The 22429-nt window shown below is 45.3% G+C and overlaps 1 protein-coding gene across 1 annotated transcript in view; it reads left to right on the plus strand.

The window, feature by feature from the left end:
* csmd2 (CUB and Sushi multiple domains 2) overlaps positions 1-22429 on the plus strand; it is an 807040-nt gene that overhangs the window by 702720 nt on the left and 81891 nt on the right. The window contains exons 53-55 of the mRNA XM_085962435.1: positions 4982-5158; positions 6815-6994; positions 16680-16853. Of these exons, the coding sequence (XP_085818561.1) occupies positions 4982-5158; positions 6815-6994; positions 16680-16853 (531 nt within the window). The remainder of the gene's footprint in view (positions 1-4981; positions 5159-6814; positions 6995-16679; positions 16854-22429) is intronic.

Genomic DNA, 22429 nt, shown 5'->3' on the forward strand with positions numbered 1-22429 from the left:
TTAAGCTGTATGCAGCTTGCTGTTCAACCTCAGGGGCCCTGTTTAACTGCACAATCTACCAGTACCTACCGTGTAAACTCATTAGTACTGCACTGGGAAGATGAATATTTGAATTCTTATTTGGCAGCAGCAATCTGGAGATATGTGAGTACCTCTGAGAAATTTGTGAAAACTTATGCGATGCAATGATTGGGGAAATCTGTCAAAAGCTGCTTGTCACATGCAGAGAGATTAGAGCATCACTTGATCCATGAAAGCCCTTTTACTTCAGATGGAAGCTGTGGAGTAAGATATTAAGTTTGTGTGAAAGTTGGCATAGAATACATTTCGCATTGAATCCTAGCAGCGGAGGGGTATCGATGAGGCCAACTTTTATTTTCCTCTTATTTTTCATCTACCCCCCACCCCCTGACACCTGGCAATGTTGTTATCCAAGGATCTTGCTCGCCAACCAACACTAACGGTACTCTTTCAGTGACTATTCAGCGATGTGCACAAGAGGACACAGCGGAGGTGATTAATGCATCAACATTATCTTCTACCCTTTGCTTCTTGAATGTATGCCCAAGGCTAGGGCTTTCCATGTGGGCACATTGCAGATATAAACTAGCATCCTAGCACGCCAGAGGCTTGCTTTATGTTTTTACTGCCACCAGGAGTTTGCCATCCTGCTCAGCTGACTTTCTTTGCAAAGAAACAGAAATTGCTGTTTTATGATTGATGTTATTAAATAAAATCCCTTTTTGGACCAATTTCAGCAATGGTTGGAATGAGCTATGCTCACTTCTTTCTGCTGGCTATAAGGTCCTACATTGAAATGAGTTTGGTATTAGTAATTAAGTTCCTAGTGTTCACAAGTCTACCTCCCACAACTAGCCATTTATTCTGCACTAATTAGCACCGAACTGGCAATCTCAGCCAGCGAAGCTGAAAGAGTGGCTGGTGTGGGAAGTAGAAGTGTCAGCCTGTTGCTAGAGGGGGTTTTCTTGGGCCAGAGTAGAAGAAACTTCAAAATAACAACAGAAAATACTGGAAAAACTCAGCAGGCCAGGCAACATCCGTGGAGAGAAATTAGAGTCGACGTTTCGGATCGAAACCCTTTTTCAAAACTGGAAAGGAAATAAAATAGATCGAAGGCAGGGCTGCGATAGAACAAAAGAGTTGGAACAAAATGAGTTTTTCCAGCATTTTCTGTTGTTATTTCGGATTTCCAGCATCTGCAGTATTTTGCTATCGTAGAAGAAACTTCACTCTGCATTGGGCTGGTGTTGGCTGTGCCTGCCGAGGAGTCCTTGATGCTGACATCCAAATTAGAAAATGTGTTATCGGCAACACTGATATCCCTCACTTGATCAGCACAAGAGAAAAACTGAAACAGAAAAACAAAACCATTCAAGAGAAGAGCTCACTTTTTTTTTTAAAGTGACCTTATTTCATATTAAATGATTACCATAGCAGAATAGCCTATATGTCGCAGAGTTCTTTGTTTATGCAGGGAGTATGTTCATTTAAACCAATGGTTCTCAAACTGTAGGACACGATTCAACTCGGGATCTGAGTGAATGATACAGCATTAATTATTCAAAATCAATGGGAAATTTTACAGGCAATCTATAAAAATAACGATGATCAAAACTATTCCCAGCAGCCCCATCACAGTGAGTTCAGAAACTCCTTTTTGCTAATGGGAAGTAAGAACTGAATACAGTTCCTCCCTGTCTCCCAGCCAGAACTCCACTGCTCCCTGTCTCCCACTGCTCCCTAAGTACCAACCTTTTCTGCATGGTTCTGGGCCATGCTCAGCCAGTGTATTCTGATAGGTTTGATCCCAAACCACCCTTGTCTCACCATTCTTCTCTATGGAGCAGGCAAGTACAGACCAACTGTGCTTGCCCCTCGCAGTCCTTACCCCTCGCAGTCCTTACCCCTCGCAGTCCTTACCCCTCACAGTCCTTACCCCTCGCAGTCCTTACCCCTGGCAGTCCTTACCCCTGGCAGTCCTTACTCCTCGCAGTCCTTACCCCTCGCAGTCCTTACCCCTCGCAGTCCTTACCCCTCGCAGTCCTTACCCCTCGCAGTGCTTACCCCTCGCAGTGCTTACCCCTCGCAGTGCTTACCCCTCGCAGTCCTTACCCCTCGCAGTCCTTACCCCTCGCAGTCCTTACCCCTCGCAGTCCTTACCCCTCGCAGTGCTTACCCCTCGCAGTCCTTACTCCTCGCAGTGCTTACCCCTCGCTGTGTTTGCCCCTCGTACACCCTGCCCCTCACAGTGCTTGGCCCTTGCTGTGCTTACTCCTCGCAGTCCTTGCCCCTCGCAGTCCTTACCGATCGCAGTGCTTGCCCATCGCAGTGCTTGCCCCTCGCAGTGCTTGCCCCTCGCAGTGCTTGCCCCTCGCTGTGCTTGCCCCTCGCTGTGCTTGCCCCTCGCAGTCCTTGCCCCTCGCAGTCCTTACCCCTCGCAGTCCTTACCCCTCGCAGTCCTTACCCCTCGCAGTCCTTACCCCTCGCAGTCCTTACCCCTCGCAGTCATTACCCCTCGCAGTCCTTACTCCTCGCAGTGCTTACCCCTCGTACACCCTGCCCCTCACAGTGCTTGGCCCTTGCTGTGCTTACTCCTCGCAGTCCTTGCCCCTCGCAGTCCTTACCGATCGCAGTGCTTGCCCCTCGCAGTGCTTGCCCCTCGCAGTGCTTGCCCCTCGCAGTGCTTGCCCCTCGCTGTGCTTGCCCCTCGCAGCCCCTGCCCCTCGCAGCCCCTGCCCCTCGCAGCCCCTGCCCCTCGCTGTGCTTGCCCCTCGCAGTCCTTGCCCCTCGCAGTCCTTGCCCCTCGCAGTCCTTGCCCCTCGCAGTCCTTGCCCCTCGCAGTGCTTGGCTCCCATAGTCCTTGCCCCTCACAGTGCTTATCAATTGTGACGATCACCCCGCATGCTGTTTACCACTGCAGTTAACTTCCAATTTAACATGAACATCTCTAGATCAACGATTGCAAGACTTATTACTATGTCGACAGTGCCTTTCTAACTGGCAGTTTAGGTTTCATAAGGTTATCTCACTCTCCCTGCTTCCCCCTCATAATCTTCACCGTTGTGTGTTAAAACTAATCTTTTCATTGTAAGCGAAAGTTTGTAATCTTTGTCCTGTCAGTAAAATTAGGCTGATTTGTAGTTTACCAGTTATTGGATGTGAGGAAATGAACAAATGAAAAGCACGGAACAAACCTGTCACAACCCTAAGATGTCGATGACTACTACCACTACTACCACCATTACTACTGCTATTACCACCATTACTACCGCTACTACTGCTACTACTACTACTATTATTACTACTACCACGACCACTCCTGATCACCTACCCGACCAATAGTGTGCAGTGCATCTGTAACAGTTCCAGTCTTCACTGTAACACTATGCAGTGTGGAAACCTAAATTGAGCTTTTTCAACTCCAGCATGGGTCCAAGTGGTTCTTGGGCGGCCTTGAGGTCTATGCCAATCTGGAGATGGCCTTGATTGCGATGCCTGTAGGGCTCTCTTCACATCCAAGTTCTCATCTGACTGGATGATATGCCCAAATAGTTGTAATCATCATAGACTGATGGTTTCAGAGACAGCGGGCTTGTGCCGTGTGCGCCTTCTGATCTCCACATTCCTAACGTAGTTGGACCAGCAGAGATGCTATGAGGCTGAGATAATTATTGCAATGAACCTTTGAAAATTACCTGCTGTAAATAGTGCAGTATTTATAAATGGGTGACTATTTTTGTAATGTAGCATATGAGTGGGAGAGGGAAAGGCTCAATCACTAAGAGTAAACAATTTAATCTCTGCTTTCAAAGGAAGCAGACGTTGGGTTAATTCACTCACTATTGTTTTTGAAAGAAACCTGGAGCTGGAGATTATAAAAGTAATTAGAAGATGCAGTACGTAAATGTGTCAGTTCCATTTATCAAAAGTGAATTCATATTAGTTCACAGAAATGGGCACAGGGACACTTTATCAATGTGAGCAAAATCATCCATTAAAATCTGTCAAACAGTGGCTGTTAGGAGTTTGTAGGTTTAATGTGTGCGAGAGAAACAGAGAGATTCAGGAATGCGGCGATCAGAAGGCACAGAGAGAGAGACTAGAATACACAAGACCACACATATGTCCCTCATCCTGCAGACAGCACCATTTAACAGTAGCAAAGAGGTGAGGGAGGGCAGGGTCCCAGGTCCAGAGCAGTACTAATGGCCATGGCAAAGCTTTTGACCTCGGACATCCCAACTGAAAGAGGAAGGGCAGCAGTTGAAAGAGTAGTAAGTTTGTCAGCGTTGGTGCTGTAACTTGGATCAGTTTTATTGCTGCAAGTACTTGGTGCGTTCTCACTTGTGTGTGTAGACATAAAAGTACTGAGGGAACGCTGAGGCACTGTTCTTATTTGGTGTTGGCCAAATTGCTTTAATCCAGACTGCCCAGTGTCAGTATTTTGGGACATGATTGATGACCATTCTACAGTTGCAACCCAGAGGAACCAATCTGATTTCAAGTGAGAAACTCTAAGTATGGGAACAAGAACCACTTGATGCTGCAACGCCTTACTGTTACTGAAATAGATCAGCGGACAAAAGTTTTTTCCTTACAAAAAAATAATTGGCTCGAGAGAAACTGAGGCATGTTAGAATTGTGGATTGTACTGGGGGGAAAATCAGTCAAACAGAGAAGGGGGGAAAATGGAGGCTAATTCTGTACCAGTTTAGTGTCGAGTTGTTCTTTTGTCAAAAAAACATTAAGTATTGCCTTTTCTGTACTTTCCAAATATCTTTACGACTAATCCTTTAGACTCTGGGAGAATAATACCACAGAAGTTGGCAGTTGGCCTGCGATTGACAATAGAGCTGTAAAACTGACTTCTGTGGGTCCCTTTCTGTAGAGGTGATCCTTTTTACACTGTGTCATTGAATTATAGACAACCTTTTTGTCATTTCCCTTTCACCATTGGCAGCTCTGTCCTGTGGAAACCCTGGAACGCCACGCAACGCCAGGATAGTGTACAGCAACAGATTGGTCTTCTCGAGTTCCATTACCTATGCCTGTCGGGAAGGCTATTATTCAACTGGTTTGTTGACTAGACACTGTACTGTGAATGGGACCTGGACCAGTGTCCCTCCACAATGCATAGGTCAGTTCATTTTTTTAATATCTATTTTCTCTTTATGTAGTAGCTGTTTTGGTACATATCGGAGTTGAGCTCCAATGATATATTACCATGTCATTTTACACATGTAACATGGTACATTTTAAGCACTGTGCCTTAAGCTAAAAGAGGAGAATAAAGCATGGGGAGAATATACAACATGCACCAGGGAAAGCATTTGCTCTAACACAAGCTTTCCTCTGGCAAGCAGCAAGTTGGGAAGTTGACCCAGAATTCCTTATTGGATGCGGGGACTGAAAGATAACCAGCTTCTTAGATGATGCAGCATTAATTAAATCACACACTAATATGCTATAAAAATGACACTTGGGAGGAAGGAAAATGTCAATTTTGGATCAAAAACACTGCTGCCTTTTTACTATGTACTCAGGATGGTACACGGTTATAGGTCAGCTTCAGTAAGCTGATTTTTGTCCTTTCCTAGACTCTAGGAAAGGGTCGAGAGTTTCCATTGAATTTTGAAATTGAGCCTTCTCAACTCAGTCCAATTTAGCCCGACAAACTTTGATCTGATCTACTTCCCTCATTCCTTGAAAACTTGATTCTTAACTCATAGAAACATAGAAGATAGGAGCAGGAGTCGGCCATTCGGCCCCTTGAGCCCGCTCCGCCATTTAATGAGATCATGGCTGATCATCCAAATTCAGTACCCTGTCCCTGCTTTCTCCCCATATCCCTTGATCCCTTTAGCCTTAAGAAATATATCCAACTCCTTCTTGAATATATTTAATGAATTGCACTCAACTGCCCTGTGTGGCAGAGAATTCCACAGGTTCACCACTCTCTGGGTGAAGAAATTCCTCCTCATCTCAGTCCTAAATGGCTTACCCCTTATCCATAGAATGTGACCCCTGGTTCTGGACTCACCCGCCATTGAGAACATCCTTCCTGCATCTAGTCTGTCTAGTCCTGTTAGAATTTTATAAGTTTCAATGAGATCCCCTCTCATTCTTCTAAACTCTAGCGAATATAAGCCTAATCGACCCAATCTCTCTTCATATGTCATTCCTGCCATCCCTTCACTCTTCGTTTTCCCAATAAGAATTTCCCTTATTTCTTCAAAAACTTGACATGGATCAACCTAAAAAAGTGAAAACACCGGAAATGCATTTCATATTTATCAGTATCTGAGAGAGAACTTAGTATTCTGATGCAAACATTGAGCATTTTCTTTTCCGGTTGTTGATTGACCTTCAGGGTATTTCCACCATTTTCCGTTTTTACATCAAGTTTCCAGAATTCACTTTCTTTATGCTCTCTTAAATTATATGTTGGGTTGGGGGGGCGGGAAATAGATTTTGAAAATATTTCCTTCTCTCCTTAAAGTCTCTCTGGTCTTGCACCAAATCTGAACTGAGAGGGTGGGTCGGCATGCTCCAGTCTTCTGTCAATGACTGGCCTTGAACTGCTGGCTATAAAGTGCCCAAAAAAGGCCCAAAGGAGTGTCTTCCTTAGACAGCGTGACTGAGATGAGGAATTCACTGTGCGGGAGTAACTGAGGAATATATTGGCCCACTGTGGCACAGAGCAATACTGCTGCAGTGCACCATACCGCAGCCTGGATCTGGAAAAGCAAAAGTGCAGTGTATACTAGGTACTCAGCTTTCTCGTCTCTTACAGTGATTAATTGTGGTGACCCTGGAGTACCAGCTAATGGGATCAGACTGGGTACCGACTTCACCTACAATAATACAGTGGTATTCCAGTGCATGCCAGGCTACGCAATGGATTCCTTGAGATATTCCTCTCTCATTTGCACCAAAGACAGAACCTGGAATGGAAGTAGGCCATCCTGCAGATGTAAGTCAATCATTTATGACGATATACAAGCTAGCAATGGATGCTAATTGGCTCATGATTCTAATTCTGTTTTTTAATAAGATCATCCATTACACATTTTTGCTTCCAGACTGAACTTTATTTTTTAATTGTCTACTTATGTTTATTTAAGAACTTTCCTTACATATGAACAGATTCAGTGGTGACTCTAATTACAGAACAGTAGCGCATTGGATTGCTGACTGAGAGACCTGAATTGAACAGCCAAGGGTATATTTCTCTCGTAAAGTGTCAGAGAAATGAATAAACTGTTGAGAATGCTGATCATTATCATAAATTTACTTGCTTCATTAATAATTCCTCCCTTGGGTAAAGTGCTAAAAAGCAAATAACAAAAACAGAGAAAGAAGAAAAAAGTCCTGATGCTAGTAGCTGTTTAAGTCAATTGGAGAAACGCTGTGTTTCTCAGGAGAGAAATGGTAGATGTTTACTTTGATTTTGACATGGTGTTAGTTTGTGAACATGAGATTAAACACTGCATGTATCCATACAACACTGGAAGAAACAGTGTAGCTGTAATAGATATGATTCAGCTGGTGAGCCTGCCATCATTTCATACCAGACCCCTGACATTTCTCTCACACCCACTTCAGCCTCACGCTTAACTCACATCAGAGCTGACCCAGAATCCCACTGTTGGAACAGATCTGGCCTGAATAAATATGAAGTGACATGAATCTTGTCATTCATGTGGAACTGACTTATGAAATGATACTGGGCGGCCTGCTGGTGGCACTGTCCAGGGAGAGTATAAATATTCGGGCATGGGCCCAGCTTGCTCAGGACATTCTTTAACAGGAACTAGTGAAGGACACAACTAGATCTCCATGTTGAAAAACAGTTGATTAAAGCCTTGTTTAACGCTCAGACCAAGTGCCTAGTAGTTTTCTTATGTCATGAAGTATGGGAGATATTATATGGTATTTTCAATATAACATATGTAACCATTTTAAGCATAGTAAGATGTATATTGGCCAAATGTGGGCAGTGAGAACACACAGTGTAAATCAAATGGGTTGGGGAAATAGGTTGCCATTACCTACTGCCATTAGCATTCAATCATGTACCTTGATAAGTAATGTAACATCACTCTGCCAGCCGAAACTGTGGTCTTGACATTCATCTATTTTGTGCGGACCATTCCCTTAATTTTATTTAAAGGAATAGAATAAATTGTATAATGTGTCAAATATATCTCCCACTAATATGTCCACATTAGGAGAGTCTGACTTGAATTTACAGCAAATATACAATCAAGATTAATTAATAACATTAACAAACTGTTTCAACATAAGCTTCTCTTAATTTAGACAGAGAGACTGTGAAAAGCGGAATCTCCATAAGTAAACTGTCCCAACCTGTCACCCTTGTGACCAATGTATCTTGCATACATGTTTACACAATCATTGTTTTGGAAATAGTTTCTACTTATCCATGTTTGTGGATGAAAATCAGTTCCTCACACTTCCGAAGCTGTTGATCCCGGAGATATCAAGAGTTCCTACGGACAGCATAAGCAGTTCAATCACCTGGAGCAGCTGATCAGATAGCGGTGAGGGGAGAATCAGGGAAGAAGGTGCCAGCTTGACCTGGGGGAAGGTATTGGAGAAAGGTGACAGTATGAACTTGGGGGGTGAGGGATAGGGAGAGAAGAAGAATGGTAGTGTGAACTGGTGGGGAAAAGTAGAGTGTTAGGGTGGATGAGGAGGGCGACTTGAGAGATAGGAAAGAGGACATTTCCCTGAGTGCCATCAGGTGCACTTGATTGTCTGGGTAAGATCAAGCGGCTCAAAGCACATGCCTCTAAATTAATGGAGGAGAGTTGGGCGGGTTCCTGTGCATTCTAACCAGCCCAATTTTAAGTTGCTGCACCCAGGAGATCCAGATCCAGGAAAATCCCCCTTGAAAATTGTCAGCATGAATTGGAGGGAAGGAGGAATAAAGAGAGCAGCAACATGATCTGGTGGGAGGAAGAAGCCTGATGGGGGAGGCGTGAAAGGAGACTACCAGCATGAACAGTGGGTGAGGGGGGTGGGGGGTTGGTGGGGGCGGAGGCGGAAGAAGAGTGCTAACACATACGAGGAGAGAAGCGTACACGGGAGAAGGTGCGAGGGAGGAGCAGAAATGTGCCACCATGAACTTGGCAGAACTCCGTTCCTTAGCCACCGACTCCAACTGGCAACTATCTGAGGCTCAACCAGACCGTTCGCAACTTTGCTGTCGTATTTGACCCTAAGATGAGCTTCCGACCACATATCTGCTCCATCATCAAGACCACCGACCTCCACCTGAGTAACATCGCCTGACTCCAACCCTGCCTCAGCTCATCTGCTGCTGAAACCCTCGTCCATGCCTTTGTTACTTCTAGACTTGACTATTCCAACGCTCTCCTGGCCAGCCTCCCATCTTCCACCCTACACAAACTTGAGCTCATCCAAAACTTTGCTGCCCGTATCCTAACTCACGCAAAGTCCCGTTCACCCATCACCCCTGTGCTTGCTGACCTACATTGGCTCCCGGTCCAGCAATGAGTCGATTTTAAAATTCTCATCCTTGTTTTCCAATCCCTCCCTGGCCTCTTCCCTTCCTATCTCTCTAACCTCGTCCAGCTCTACAACCCTCAGATCTCTGCACTCCTGCAGTTCTGGCATCGTGCGCATCCCCGATTTTAACCGCTCCACCATTGGCAGCCATGCCTTCAGCTGCCTAGGCCCTAAGCTCTGGAATTCCCTCCCCAAACCTCTCTCTCCTCCTTTAAGACGCTCCTTAAAACCTACACCTTTGACCCAGCTTTTGGTCACCCGCCCTAATACCTCCTTATGCGGCTCGGTGTCAAATTTTGTTTGATAATCGCTCCTATGAAGCGCCTTGGGGGGTTTTACTACATAAAAGTCGCTACATACAGGAAACTCTTGTTTAAATGGCACCTAAATATCCGGAATTCTCTATTAACCGGCAAAATTCATACACCGAAAACACCTCAATAACTGGCAATGTTGCCGATTCCAAGTCCGAGTCTCCCGCAGTGGCCGAGTTAGTCAGTGGGGGTAGTTCTCCAAACTGCCACTACTCAGCTTCTTGGCACTGTCAGAAGTCGGAACACCTCAATAACAGGAGTCTGACTCTTTGTTTGTTAAAAATAGCCTCGGTAAATAACCCTCTCCATCATCCGGAATTTTTAATCAACCGGCACCATCCCGGTCCCATCGGTGCCGGATACCAAAGAGTTTCCTGTAAATGCAAGTTGTTGTTGTTGAAGATTGCAACCATGAAATGGGAGCAGGAGGTTTACATCTATTGTTTGATCATGTTTTTGTTATAGGAATGGAATCAGCCAACAAATGGGACCAACTGATTGATACCTCGGGATGGCTTTCAAATTTGCGTTGAACTATTTTGTATTTTCTAATTATCATTGAGTCTGTGGTGTAGACAAATGAAATTTGCATTTTAATATATTCATTGCATCAGTGAATGCTACATCAAATAATTCTGCCCGTGGCAGTTTTATGATCAGCATCTGTTGTGCTCCTTGCAGAGTCTTTGCCCATTTGCTGTATTCATGAGGCTGTTTCACTAGAAACAAACTCTCCAGATGCCTCTATTCAGTGACTACCTTGGGTTTTTCCGGATGTAAATTTCCTTTATCCACTGATTATTTGTGAAGAGGGATCAAGAGAGTTTTCCACTTTGTATTGACTGGCAAGGTCCCGCAGGGATCTGTTCCGAGTCCCTACACTATTTACAATGATGTGATATTAATAGAAATGTTAGAAAAATTTCCGATGAGACCCATGCTGAGTGGCCAGGTAATAAGATTGAGAATATTAAACAGAATCTGAATCAATTAAACTAAGGAATGAGAGGTGAATTTTAACGTATGTTGATTAGCAAGATTCAGGAAGTAAAATGGTTTGGGTGTGACTGGTGATCTTCATTGCAAGTATCCAGTTAATGTGAAGTTGTTCTTGTTAGATCCGTGGTTTAGTGGATAAATAATTACACGGATGCTGTACATAACAAATAACAGGTCTTTACTGGAGGAGGGCAATCTCTAGACTGGAGTACAGAGGCATGCGCACAGCTTATATACCGGTGTGGTTACTGCCGGTACTACAGTATACAGGAGCTGTAAAAAGTAGTTCTGACTTAAAGCACATACACTACAATTCCTCCCTTTTTAGATTAATAATACCCCCTTAATATTCAAATAACAATTACATTTTTACATGTACATTCAATAACAAAAGTCCATTTATAGATTCAGTCTTTGGGGCGGCTTCCTGACCCTTTCGGGATAGCGCCTTTCCGGAGGTTCTTGTTCTTGGTGCAGAGGCGATTCTGACCCCCTTTCATCGGGTAGTTCATCGGGTTCCACTGCTACTGGGTCTGAAGTAGATACGACCGGTATGTCGGGTTCATCCCCAGGTACTCGAGACATGGGGTTGACGCATTCCTGTGATGCTAAGATCTGATCGACGTGGCGTCTCACAATGGTCTCCCCGACATCCACTGTGTACATTAATGGCCCCTGCCTTGTACATATCGTTCCGGGTTGCCACTTCTCTGTTCGATAGTCCCGGGCCAAGACTGGTTGCCCTACATTGAAGCTCCTTGTCGGCTTCTCGTTGATGTGCTGGAATTGTTTGTCCTCAACATTTCTTCGCACATTTGGTCTGAGCAAGTCCAGACGAGATCTCAGCCTTCGGTTGAAGAACATCATGGCCGGGGTCTGGTTGGTAACTGCATGTGTCGCGTTTCGGTAGGCTAATAAGAAATTGTCCACCTTATGCTGTAGTGGAATTTCCCCGTCGCACATGGCCTTTATCGCCTTCTTAAAGGTTTGTACGAACCTCTCAGCCAATCCATTGGTGGCTGGATGATACGGGGCGGATGTGTAATGCCTTACCCCATTCCTTTTCATGAATTTTTGGAACTCATCGGACACAAACTGTGGTCCCATTATCAGAGCAGATCTGGTCTGGCAACCCGTTTCTGGCAAATATGGTCCGTAGGACTGCAATCATTTTCTCTGTAGTGGTTGAAGACATCTTTATCACCTCAGGCCACTTTGAATGAGCATCCACTGCTATTAAGAACATTGAGTCCATGAATGGACCAGCAAAATCAATGTGCACCCATTGCCATGGAGAGGAGGGCCACTCCCATGGGTGTAGAGGGGCATGTGGTGGTGCATTTTGGACCTTCTGGTATCCTAAGCAGCTCTTAGTTAGGTCTTCGATTTGTTGATCGATTCCCGGCCACCACACATAAGCCCTAGCTAGGCTTCTCATTTTCACTCCCCCCAGATGACCTTCATGTAGCTCATTTAGCACTCTCTCCCTTAACTTGGGTGGAATCACCACTCTGGATCCACACATCACTGTCCCCTGGCATACTGACAGCTGTTCTCTTCTGGATGAGAATGCTGGCAACAGTGAGTCGCCATGTGTTGGCAATCCCCTCACCGTCAATTCATATACCCGTGACAGTGTCGGATCATTGCGGGTCTCCTTCTCTATATCCGCGTTTGTTACTGGCAATCGTTCAATTATCGACGAATAAAATATCTCGATAGGGTCCACTGCTGGTGCTTCCTCCACAGTAGGCAGTGGCAGGCGCGATAGCCCATCAGCGTTCCCATGCTGTCTCGTGCCTTTATATTCTATTTCATATTGATTCGCCCCTAGAAACAGGGACCATCTTTGTAACCGCTGTGCCGTCATTACTGGCACGCCCTTCTTAGGATTAAAGATGAAGACAAGTGGTTGGTGGTCAGTCAGCAAGGTGAACTTCTGTCCCTGCAGATAGTGGTTGAATTTTTTTACTCCCCACCCTAGGCTGAGGGCCTCCCTGTCAATCTGGGCGTAGTTGCGCTCGGCTGAGGTTAGTGACCAAGACGCAAAGGCTACTGGCCTCTCCAAACCGTCCGGGAATTTGTGCGACAGCACCGCTCCAATGCCGTAGGGTGATGCATCACATGCCAAATGAATTGGTAGTGCTGGGTTGAAATGGGCCAACACCTCTTTTGATGTGATCAATTCTTTACACTTCTGGAAAGGTCGTCTACGTCCGTCATCCCACTTCCATGGTACCCCTGTTTGCAGTAGGGTGTTCAGCGAGTGTAATACCGTAGACAAATTTGGTAAGAACTTGTGGTAATAGTTTACCAGCCCAAGGAACGACCTCAGTTGTGACACATTTTCCGGTGCTGGAGCCTTGACTACTGCCTCTATCTTGTCAGGGGACTTATGTAACCCCTCTTCATCGATGACGTGGCCGCAATACGAGATCTGTTTCTGGAAAAACTCGCACTTGTGGCGATTAGCTCGTAGCCCATATTCCTTTAATCTGGCGAGCACCTTCTCCAAGTTAGCGAGGTGATCACCGTCATTTTCGCCCGTGACCAAGATGTCGTCCAAATAACACTGGGTCCCTGGAATCCCTTGCAGGACCTGATCCATTGCCCTTTGCCAGATAGCCGGAGCCGAGGCTACTCCAAACACCAGCCGGTTGTATTGATAGAGACCTTTATGGGTGTTGATCGTAAGGTAATGTTTCGAAGCTTCTTCTACCTCCATTTGCAAGTACGCCTGGGCTAGATCAATTTTTGTGAAGCGTTTACCACCAGATAGCGAGGCGAAAATATCCTCAATTCGTGGAAGCGGATATTGCACCGTGTGAAGGACTGGGTTCACTGTCACCTTAAAATCCCCACAGATGCGGACCTTCTTTGGTTCCCCAGGCGTATTACTCAACGACCTCTTCATTACAGGAACGATGGGTGTAGCCCACTCACTCCAGTCCACTTTGGACAGTACTCCTGAACATTCCAACCCTTCCAGCTCTGCTTCAACCGCTGGTCTGATCGCACAAGGCACTGGTCTGGCCTTCAGAAACTTTGGGCTTGCATTATCCTCTATTTTAATTGTTGCTGTTATTCCTTTTAGTGTTCCTAGTCCCTCCTGGAACACTTCTTTTGCGTCAGTTAGCATTTTTGACAGTCGTCCAGGTGTGACGTCGTCATCCTTTTTGGCCTCCACCTTCAGTGCCTGTATGGAATGCCAATCTAAATGTATCTTCCGGATCCATTCACGTCCAAGCAGTGGTGGTCCTCCATTTGGCAATACATATATATCCATTTTAGGTATTTCCTGACCTTTATATGTCACTTTCACCCTTATTTTTCCTTTAGGGTAGACTTTTTGCCCCGTGTACGTCTTCAAGACAATCTCTGTAGCTTTCAAGGGTATGTGTGAAAATAGCCGCTTGTAGTCTCTTTGATTTATGACTGTTAGAGCTGACCCTGTGTCCAATTCCATTTCCACTTGGACTCCGTCTATCTTGAGTGTAACCCAGATAGTCTGGTGATCCTCCATTTCGGTTACACAATGTAGTTTCAGACAACCCAGCTCCTTGCTTCCGGAGTCTGTGTCACTTTTCTGTTCGTCTGAACCACTGTCCATCACCTGGTGTACCTTTTTGTACTTCTCCTGTGGAGATTTCTTACTGTTGGTTTTCTTCCCAGACCTGCAGACTCTTGCTATGTGTCCTGCTTTCCCACACTGTCTGCACACTTGGTCCTTGAGCCAACAATCTTTCTGGTCATGTGTTGTTCTGCCGCAGCGATAGCACTTCCCTGTTCCATAGGTCATTTCGTTGGTGCCATATTCTTGCGGTCTCCGTTGTATCTTTGCAGCGCCCCTTGCGGCTGCTTCGTGTGATACTGCCACACTGAAAGCTTTGTCCAGCGTAAGGTCCTTTTCTGATATAAGCCGTTTCTGGGTTCCTTCACTTTGTAGCCCACACACAAACTTGTCCCTTAATGTGTCTGCTAGTCCCGCTCCAAACTGGTAGTTTTTCGATAGCTTGCGCAGTTCCGTTAGGTACTCAGCATTGCTTTCGTCTTTGTGTTGGTTCCTTTTATGGAACTTAAATCGTTCTGCTATCAGCAGCGGTGTGGGGTTTAAGTGGTCCTGTAGGATTTCCACTATGCTTTCAAAATTCTTGTTTACCGGCTTCTCTGGGGTTATTGGATTTCGCAGTAACCCATAAGTTTTTGCACCCATGGAATTTAACAGAACCAGTGCTTTATTAGCATCTGGCACTTCATTCGCCCTGCAGTACACCTCAATACGTTCCACATATGTCACCCAATCTTCGACTTCATTGTCGAACGTAGAGATACTGCCACTCTTCGGCATCCTTGGTTGTGCGTTAACTATCACCAATGGCACCTCCCGTGCTTCTCCTTCTTCTCCGCTGGCACAAAATGCCGTCTCCCGCGCTTTCCTTCCTTCCTGCGCTCGCCTGTCTTCTCCGCCGCGGCTTCGCAAAATGGCGTCTCCCGCGCTCTTCCTTCTCCGCGGCTCAATGGCGCCTCCCGCGCTCTCCCTGCTTCTCCGCGGCTCAATGGCGTCTCCCCTTGCTTCGCCCCGCGGACCCTGATCAGCCCGTGATCCCTGGCTGTGCTCTGCGCGTTTTTCTCTTGATATTTCTCGACGCCGCTCAGTCTAGAACTCGGCTGTTTCTTACCCTCTCTCTCTCCGGTTTTGCAGTATTTTTCCTCGACGCCGTTCGGTGATCAACCCCCGGCTGCACCCTGCTCTCTTCACCCTTTTTCTTACCCCGTCGACGCTGCCCAGCTCTCTCTCTTTGCCGTCGGTCGGCTCCAGCCGCCGCTGCTCGGGAAGGGTCTGCTCTGGACCTGTCGTCGGTCTCTTACTGCTCGTTGTGGCTGGGGAACCAAGCCCGGCTCTCCACAGCCTCCCCAGTGAAGTTGGATCTCTGCCTGACTGCTGGGCGGTTGCTCGCAGTCGACGTCCGTGTTCCTGGACTCGACTATTTTTTTATTTTTTTTTGTTTAATGTTGCAGGTAGATTCGCATCAACACTCGCCGCCACTGTTAGATCCGTGGTTTAGTGGATAAATAATTACACGGATGCTGTACATAACAAATAACAGGCCTTTACTGGAGGAGGGCAATCTCTAGACTGGAGTACAGAGGCATGCGCACAGCTTATATACCGGTGTGGTTACTGCCGGTACTACAGTATACAGGAGCTGTAAAAAGTAGTTCTGACTTAAAGCACATACACTACAGTTCTGAACAAGGCTAATGGTGTCTCTCAAAGATAAAACAAGTAATCTAATGTTGTGTAAGTCACTGGTAAATCTACATTTGATTGTGTGTAATTTAGGGCAATTTGTCTTCAAAAGGAAATTGATACATTGAAGAAGATTGAGACAAGTGACTGGGATGATTCCAGGATTTAGAGGTCTTAATTGGAATAATTCGTAGAAATTGTAACATTGAAAAAGGCCATTAGCCTGGTGCTAACTTTTCAACTAGTGCTTTCTAATCTAAACCCATTTCTCTGCCCTTTTCTCATATCCTTTGATGTACTTTCTTTTCAAATACTTGTCCAATTTTCTCTTAAATGATATAAGAGCATGATTTTCCTCTTTGGCGCTGCGGTGGGGTCTCATCCAAAGGACAGCACCTCCTGTAAGGTAGCTCTCCCTCACTACTGCATTAGAATGTCGCCTTAACTTATGTTGAATTGCCGATGGTCGAATGGTCTGGAATGTAAATGTTACGTTACTAAAGCAGTTGGAGTTTCTCATGAGCACTGCTCTGTTGCAGCTATCACATGCCAACCTCCTCCTGGAATCCTCAATGGAATTGTTGTGGGAACAGACTTCAGCTGGGGACACAGCATCAGCTACACTTGTGCTGCGGGATACCAGCTCTCATTACCTGCTGTGCTTACCTGCGAGGGGAATGGGACCTGGAATGGGGAGATCCCACAGTGCTTTCGTAAGTATACACAGTCCCTGGGATCACGTGGGCCATGGGGAGCCAATCAGAGCAGGGAATCTCCATTTGTAGATTTGACAGGAAGACCTGTCAAATCTATGAATAGAGATCAGACCCAAAACATAAGTAAAACTTCAATTTTTTTTAATCACATTTTTAAAATGACTAAATTTACATAAATTAACGATTTTAAACAAAAATTAAAATTTTTGAAAAAAATAATTCAAGTTTTTAATGGGGCTAAAATAAACTTACCTTTCTTTAAAATATTTAAAAATGATAAATCAGTGGAAAACATTTTTTTTTACTTTCTTCAACTCTTCAAATCTGGTAAAAGCAGGCCTTGCAGCGAGGAGCTGCCAGCTGTACGCCTGCTATTCCAGGCGCAGCTGTTTCCGACTTACCTGGACTGAAGCAACAGTGAAAAAAATGGAAGTTTCAGCCGTATGCGCTGCCTCTCCGGCGCAGGCGTTTGACCTGTGACACCCTTACTTCACAGAACGGAAGTTCCAGTTTCCAGCGCATGCGCAGTGCATATCTAAAACCGGCACTTCCGTTGCCCTATGAGTGAGTACACAGTGCGTACACACCCATAGGGAACGGAATTTCTGGGCCGTTAGTACATTTATTATAATTGAAATTAATTTTGGTGATTTTTATGCTAATCAATATGAGAGAGCCCAGTACCAGGAACAAATTACTTTTGGCACCTGGTTACTCACACACAGATGAAGAAAGAAATTCCATTTATATCGCACCTTTCATGATCTCATGACGTTCCAAAGCCCTTTACAGCCAATTAAGTACTTTTGAAGTGTAGTAGTCAGTGTTGTAATATAGGAAACGTGACAGCCAATTTGTACACAGCAAGGTCCCATAAACAGCAATGAGTTGTATGACCAGAAAGTTTGTTTTAGTGATGTTGGTCAGGAGAACTCTCCCGCTCTTTTTTGAATAGCGCGTGGAATCTTTAACGTTCAGCTGAGAGAGCAGATGGAGCCTCAGTTTAATGTCTCACTCAAATGACGCCACTTCTGACAGAGCAGCGGAGGCTTCCTCAGTACTGCACTGAAGTATCAACCTAGCTATGACGCTGATGTCCCTGGGGTGGGACTTGAACCAACAACCTTCTGACTTAGAGGCGAGAGTGCTACCACTGAGCCACAGACTGCCTGGGTTAAATGCAAAGAAAAGTTGGCTTTACATCACCCGAATAATACACTTTAACTAGAGCCTCAGTCTATTATAGCATTACAACATTTCCACTTAGAGTCATAGAGTTATACAGCACGGGTAGAGGCCCTTCGGCCCATCGTGTCCATGCCGGCCATCAAGCCCTGTCTGATCTAATCCCATATTCCAGCATTTGGTCCGTAGCCTTGTATGCTATGGCATTTCAAGTGCTCATCCAAATGCTTCTTAAATGTTGTGAGGGTTCCTGCCTCCACAACCCTTTCAGGCAGTGAGTTCCGGACTCCAACCACCCTCTGGGTGAAAAAGTTCTTTCTCAAATCCCCTCTAAACCTCCCGCCCTTTACCTTGAATCTATGCCCCCTAGTTATTGACCCCTCTACTAAGGGAAACAGCTCCTCAGCATCCATCCTATCTATGCCCCTCATAATTTTGTACACCTCAATCATGTCCTCCCTCAGCCTCCTCTGCTCCAAGGAAAACAAACCCAATCTGCCCAGTCTCTCTTCATAGCTGAAGCGCTCCAGCCCCGGTAACATCCTGGTGAACCTCCTCTGCACCCTCTCCAACGCGATCACATCCTTCCTGTAGTGTGGCGACCAGAACTGCACACAGTATTCCAGCTGTGGCCTAACCAGTGTTTTATACAGTTCCATCATAACCTCCTTGCTCTTATATTCAATGCCTCGGCTAATGAAGGCAAGTATCCCATATGCCTTTTTTACCACCTTATCCACCTGTTCCACCGCCTTCAGGGATCTGTGTACTTGCACACCCAGATCCCTCTGACCCTCCGTCTTGCCTAGGGTCTTACCATTCATTGTGTATTCCCTTGCCTTGTTAGTCCCCCCAAAGTGCATCACCTCGCACTTTTCCGGGTTAAATTCCATTTGCCACTGTTCCGCCCATCTGACCAACCCATCTATATCGTCCTGCAGACTGAGGCTACCCTCCTCGCTATTTACCACCCTACCAATTTTTGTATCATCTGCGAACTTACTGATCATACCTTTTACATTCATATCCAAGTCATTAATGTAGACCACAAACAGCAAGGGACCCAGCACCGATCCCTGTGGTACCCCACTGGCCACAGGCTTCCAGTCACAAAGACAACCTTCGACCATCACCCTCTGCCTTCTGTCACTAAGCCAGTTTTGTATCCAATGTGCCAAGGCACCCTGGATTCCATGGGCTCTTACCTTCTTGACCAGTCTCCTGTGCGGGACTTTATCGAAGGCCTTACTGAAATCCATGTATACCACATCCACTGCGTTACCCTCATCCACACACCTAGTCACCCCCTCAAAAAATTCAATCAAATTAGTCAGACATGATCTTCCCTTGACAAAGCCATGTTGACTATCCCTGATTAATCCTTGCCTCTCCAAGTGGAGACAAATTTTGTCCCTCAGAATTTTTTCCAATAATTTTCCTACCACTGATGTTAGGCTCACTGGCCCGTAGTTCCCCGGTTTTTCCCTACTTCCCTTCTTGAATAATGGTACTACATTAGCGGTTCTCCAGTCCTCTGGCACATCCCCTGTGGCCAGAGAGGTCCTGAATATATGTGTTAGAGCCCCCGCAATCTCTTCCTTTGCCTCACACAGCAGCCTGGGATACATTTCATCCGGGCCTGGGGATTTATCCATTTTTAGGCCAGCTAAAACCGCCAATACCTCCTCCCTCTCGATGTGAATATGTTCAAGCATATCACAGTCCCCCCGCCCTATTTCTATGTCTACATTGTCCTTCTCCATAGTGAAAACAGATGCAAAAAATTCATTTAGAACCCCTCCTACATCTTCCGGCTCCACACACAGATTGCCACTTTTGTCCCTAATGGGCCCTATTTTTTCCCTAGTTATCCTCTTACCCTTAATATACTTATAAAACATCTTAGGATTTTCCTTTATTTTGCTCACCAGTGTTATTTCATGGCCCCTCCTTGATCTCCCAATTTCTTTTTTAAGTATCCCCCTGCACTTTTTGTACTCCTCTAGGGCTTCCTCCGTCTTTATCCTTTTGTATCTGCCAAAAGCCCTCCTTTTTTTCCTAATCCATTCTCGTATATCCCCTGACATCCAAGGTTCCCTGTGGTTTTTGGAACCACCCTTGACCTTTACGGGAACATGTTGCCATTGTATGATCTCAATCTCCCTTCTGAAAGCCTCCCATTGCTCTGATGCGGATTTTCCTACAAGTAGCTGATCCCAGTCCATTTTGGCCAGATCCTGCCTTATCCTATTAAAATCGGCCTTCCCCCAATTTAGAACCTTTATTTCTGGCCCATCCCTGTCCTTTTCCATGACCACCTTAAATCTTACCATATTATGGTCACTGTCACCAAAGTGCTCACCTACTAGCACTTTTTCCACTTGGCCGGCCACATTCCCTAGAATTAGGTCCAGTACCGCCCCCTCTCTTGTAGGACTTTCTACATGCTGGCTCAAAAAGCTCTCCTGGATGCACTTTAAGAATTCTACACCCTCTGAGCCTTTCACACTCTGACTATCCCAGTTAATATTGGGGAAGTTGAAATCCCCCATTATTATTACCCTATTATTTGCACATTTCTTTGTAGCTTTCCTGAATAAGACTACAAATTCATCCTGGGTTATGCAAAACTGGGGGCAACCTTTTGCTATGAACCTGAACCATGAAGAACTGGGTTGAACCTGCCATCAATTTTCTCCTTGCATAGCTCAGTCACAATCTTTTCTGGTAGTGCTACTGAATTCCATTAAACCATGAAAATGCCTCCAAGATGTACACGGAGGAAATTGGGCCATTGTTTGAAGATTTTCTGTCCCTTTTGAAATCTTTAATGGGAATCTGCTTGTCTGTTCTTTATTTCAGACATCATATTATTTCTGTGCACTGCGCTCGTCTTCAGTCATTTACCTCATACAATATTATCTTATTCACTCGTAAATGCCAGCACAGTTTCTGCACAGTATATTAAACCAACGCCTGACATTTCAAAACTGTGAGACAGGATTTTTTTCCCTATTGTAAATGAACAGAGTTTGGTTTTTTAGCATCATGTATTTGTTTTAATTCAGAGAAAAAGCCAATGACCCTGAAATCTGTCTTATCTGTGGTTTCCAGAAACTGGTGAGGAGATGAGTTTTCAACACCAATCTGGGGCAAGGGAAGGCAAAACTAATGTGAACATGGTCTAATTATATCATTATGAAACTTGGGCCTGTCACAGGCAGTGGCTCATACCGCCAGTCTGGGAAGGACGCAAATTGTGAGGAAGGCTGTTGTATATGGGGACGAGGGGTTGGGTGGGTGGGGGGATTAAATGTAAATCCCTCCTGGAAACATGAGTATTGTGGCCCATTGGCTCCCTTTATGAAGAGGCTAGAAACAACGTAGACATTTTCAAAATCTCCAAAGTGTTTGGGTGACATCTCAGGGGGGCTTAACTTCTATCCATCGGCAGGCTGGTACTCATTCTCTCACTAAGCATACAGGCCTGTCAGCAGATTCCCAGACCAGGGCCGACAAAACTCTCAGCCTGGGAGTCCCCTCCTCCTGACCACCCGTCTCTGACCATGAGAGACCTTGTTTGGGACTGATTGTGGTTCCGTCCCAAACAAAGCCCATGGAAACTGGCAGGATATCTGAGTCCCAGCCTCATTTCTGGTCCTTTGCTGCAGTCCTGCCAGATTTACGGTGGGAGGGCACTGGAAGGATCATAGAGTTTCATGCCCTTGGTCTTTCATACTAAACTGCTGATTCAGCATATTTCAGTTTACTACTACTGAAAATCTGTCATTTTCTGTGAATAATTCAACCCATACTGTTAGTGTTTAAACAGCTTTTACCCTTTCTATGCTAACCCTTAATCTGTCTCCTGAAGCTAGCATTACACACAACATACATTACATGGATCAGGTGACATTCCTGTAGTTCGTAGGGACCTTGCTGTGTGCAGATTGGCTGCCGCGTTTTTTACATTGTAACAGTGACTACACCTCAAAAGTACTTCAGTGGCTGTAAAGCGCTTTAGGAAGTCCTGAAGGCATGAAAGGCACTATATAAAAGTACGTCTTTTTCTTTTAGTGTAAAACTACACCCTAAAGCTGCTTCCCTTTGTTCTCTTCTGTCTTGAGGGAACAGAACCTGACTAAATTATGTAATTGCAACAGCTTTGTTCTTCAAGTATAAAACCTTTGAATGCTCACTTTACACTCAGCTGTCAAGTGCATGTTTTATTTTGCACGAAAAGGGAAATATTTTTACCATCTTTTTATGACATGATCTCAAGCTCACGGGTGCCATGGACTCTGACACTGCTGCTGTGTGTCAACAATAGTTGAGCGATGAAGTGCTACATAAGGTGAATCATCAATGGTTTTCCCCCATCTCCTGGC

This window comes from Somniosus microcephalus, chromosome 20 (assembly GCF_052327205.1).
Source record: "Somniosus microcephalus isolate GS21.2 chromosome 20, FLI_Smic_1.0, whole genome shotgun sequence".
Taxonomy (NCBI): Eukaryota; Metazoa; Chordata; class Chondrichthyes; order Squaliformes; family Somniosidae; genus Somniosus; species Somniosus microcephalus.